The sequence below is a fragment of the Watersipora subatra genome, chromosome 4, assembly GCF_963576615.1.
Source record: "Watersipora subatra chromosome 4, tzWatSuba1.1, whole genome shotgun sequence".
Lineage (NCBI taxonomy): Eukaryota > Metazoa > Bryozoa > Gymnolaemata > Cheilostomatida > Watersiporidae > Watersipora > Watersipora subatra.
The window spans coordinates 11,035,320-11,037,339 of record NC_088711.1 but is presented as its reverse complement, the minus strand read 5'-3'; the positions used below and the strand labels follow the sequence as shown (position 1 = coordinate 11,037,339).

Here is a 2,020-nt window from a genome sequence, read left to right as displayed (position 1 = left end):
ACTATGATTTAACTTGGTTCACAATTAAGGGAAGTAAAGTTCATACAATTTAACAAAAGTAAAAGTCTAACAAGAAACATTGCTCACCTATATAGAACAATAACATATATTTTGAAAGTAATAAGACAGTTGTATCATATTTTAACTTTTCTGCTAGTAAATCTCCACCTGAACACGTGACAACATAAAAAGTGAGTATAGGTGCGAAACCGTCATTTTTGTGAATTTTGATAACATTATGTATACATCATTTCTGCCATTTCAGACATTTTCTTGGGTATATATACTAGCTCTTCAAAATAGGATGCCAGCTCCTCAGCCGTAAAATCTATCTCATTTAAGGCAGCCTGCTGGGAGCAAGACCGGGCTATACGCAAGTCAGCTGGGTTGTTGTCACTATGGCGTACAGTCTCCCTTTCAGGTGCAGTCAATCTCAACGTCGAGCTCAGCTCGGTGATATTATCATGCTCATCACCGCTATAACCCCTTCTTGTCAGTCTACCGGCTGACAATTTATGACAAGGTTTAGTTGAAGTCTTTCTTGTTTCCCACTTGAAACTAGGGACAGGTAGTTGACAATCCTCTTGTTCAGTCTGTGACACTTGTGCGGCGAGTGAGGCGAAATCAAATACGCCTCCAGAACATTTGGATGCTTTATTGGGAGAAAGTGATGGCGCTGTAACCACACTCAGTTTACTGGGTTGAAGAAGTGATTTACTTGCTGTAAAACTTTTTAAACGTTTTTGAATTTTGCTTGGTTTAGTTTCATTTAATTGTTTTAATTTTGTAGCAGTCCTTTTTGAGATACTGAGTCGGTGAAGTTGTAATTCTTCTGTTGGATCATAAGGCTTTTGTCTAGCTAAGGAGCGATATGGTCTCCCCGACCTGGGAGCGCTGTTAGCCCGTAAACTATCATCTGAAGAGGCAAGTGAGAGCTGTGAATCAAGACTAGTGTTGTGATTTTGACCATCTGCAACGCCTGTCTTCTCCATCGCTGAAGGCAGGAACCACTAAGAAAGGGACATCAATATTGTACATGTTAGTATAAAAAAAAACAAGAACCTTTGTTACAATGAAGCTATCGCAGCAACAACAGCGAGCGACAGATGTCACTTATCAACTACCAAATCTGCAAAGTCATTAGCAAAACTCTAATCCACATCATTACCCAACACCAGCATCACACCCACCAGGCCATCATATGGAATAATGAAGCTTTCGATGTATGTGAATCAAACAAGAACAGAGCAAAATTACAAGAAAAATATTAAAATGTAAAATGTACACCCTCTAAAGCATATACATCCCGAACAACATTCAAACTACCTGAAGACAAGCAAATAATAATCAAGACCAGAAAACCAACCAAGCCCTCACTTGATGACTTAATGAGCTTGCAACAGCATTGAGTACAGTATTAACATGTCTCCTAGCCTGTTTTCTAGCATTCATCTCTTTAATATTAGTTTCCTAACTAGCATAATATACAAGAAAAATAGCACTGCTTGAAACGTAGGTTGTGTACCAAGTTTTGTTAAATTAATTTGCTTGCAAAATTTCCAAATGCCAGACATGACATAAAAAACAAAAAAGTTGTACACACGTGACGATTAGGTGATGCACCTTAAAATGAAATAGTTGCACACATGTGATGATTAGTTCATGTAATTTAACCAGGTAATAGTAAAATTACACATCTATTTTGAATTTTTTGATAAAACCATGGCACATATAGTAGTAGACAATTGGCAAAACAGTTACTTTTATGGTCTCTTCAGACAAAGCATATGCGTGCAAAATATAAATGTTTTGTATTTGTAATGCTAGATGCTCATGATACATTTATAATCCTAAAAAACCTATAAAAATGAGGCTGTGAAAGGAGTTAGTTCACCAGACCTGAGCAGTTAGCTATAGTTCAACTTGCCTAAATTGAACTGATGAGCTTTGATTATTGCAGCTTTACTATCGTGACAGTGTTAAGTGAAACACAGAGAAAGGGTGAACAAAAAGATTATTT

The 2,020-nt window shown here is 37.0% G+C and overlaps 1 protein-coding gene across 1 annotated transcript; it reads right to left on the bottom strand.

Annotated features, from left to right (window-relative positions):
- Positions 1 to 236: 236 nt before the first annotated feature.
- LOC137393919 (oxidative stress-responsive serine-rich protein 1-like) lies at positions 237 to 992 on the bottom strand. The gene has a single exon (XM_068080633.1). It carries the CDS (start codon positions 990 to 992, stop codon positions 237 to 239), a length of 756 nt encoding a protein of 251 aa, XP_067936734.1.
- Positions 993 to 2,020: the final 1,028 nt, after the last annotated feature.

Coding starts and splice junctions, on each gene's coding strand:
- LOC137393919 (XM_068080633.1), bottom strand. CDS start 992: ATGGAGAAGACAGGCGTTGCAGATGGTCAAAATCACAACACTAGTCTT.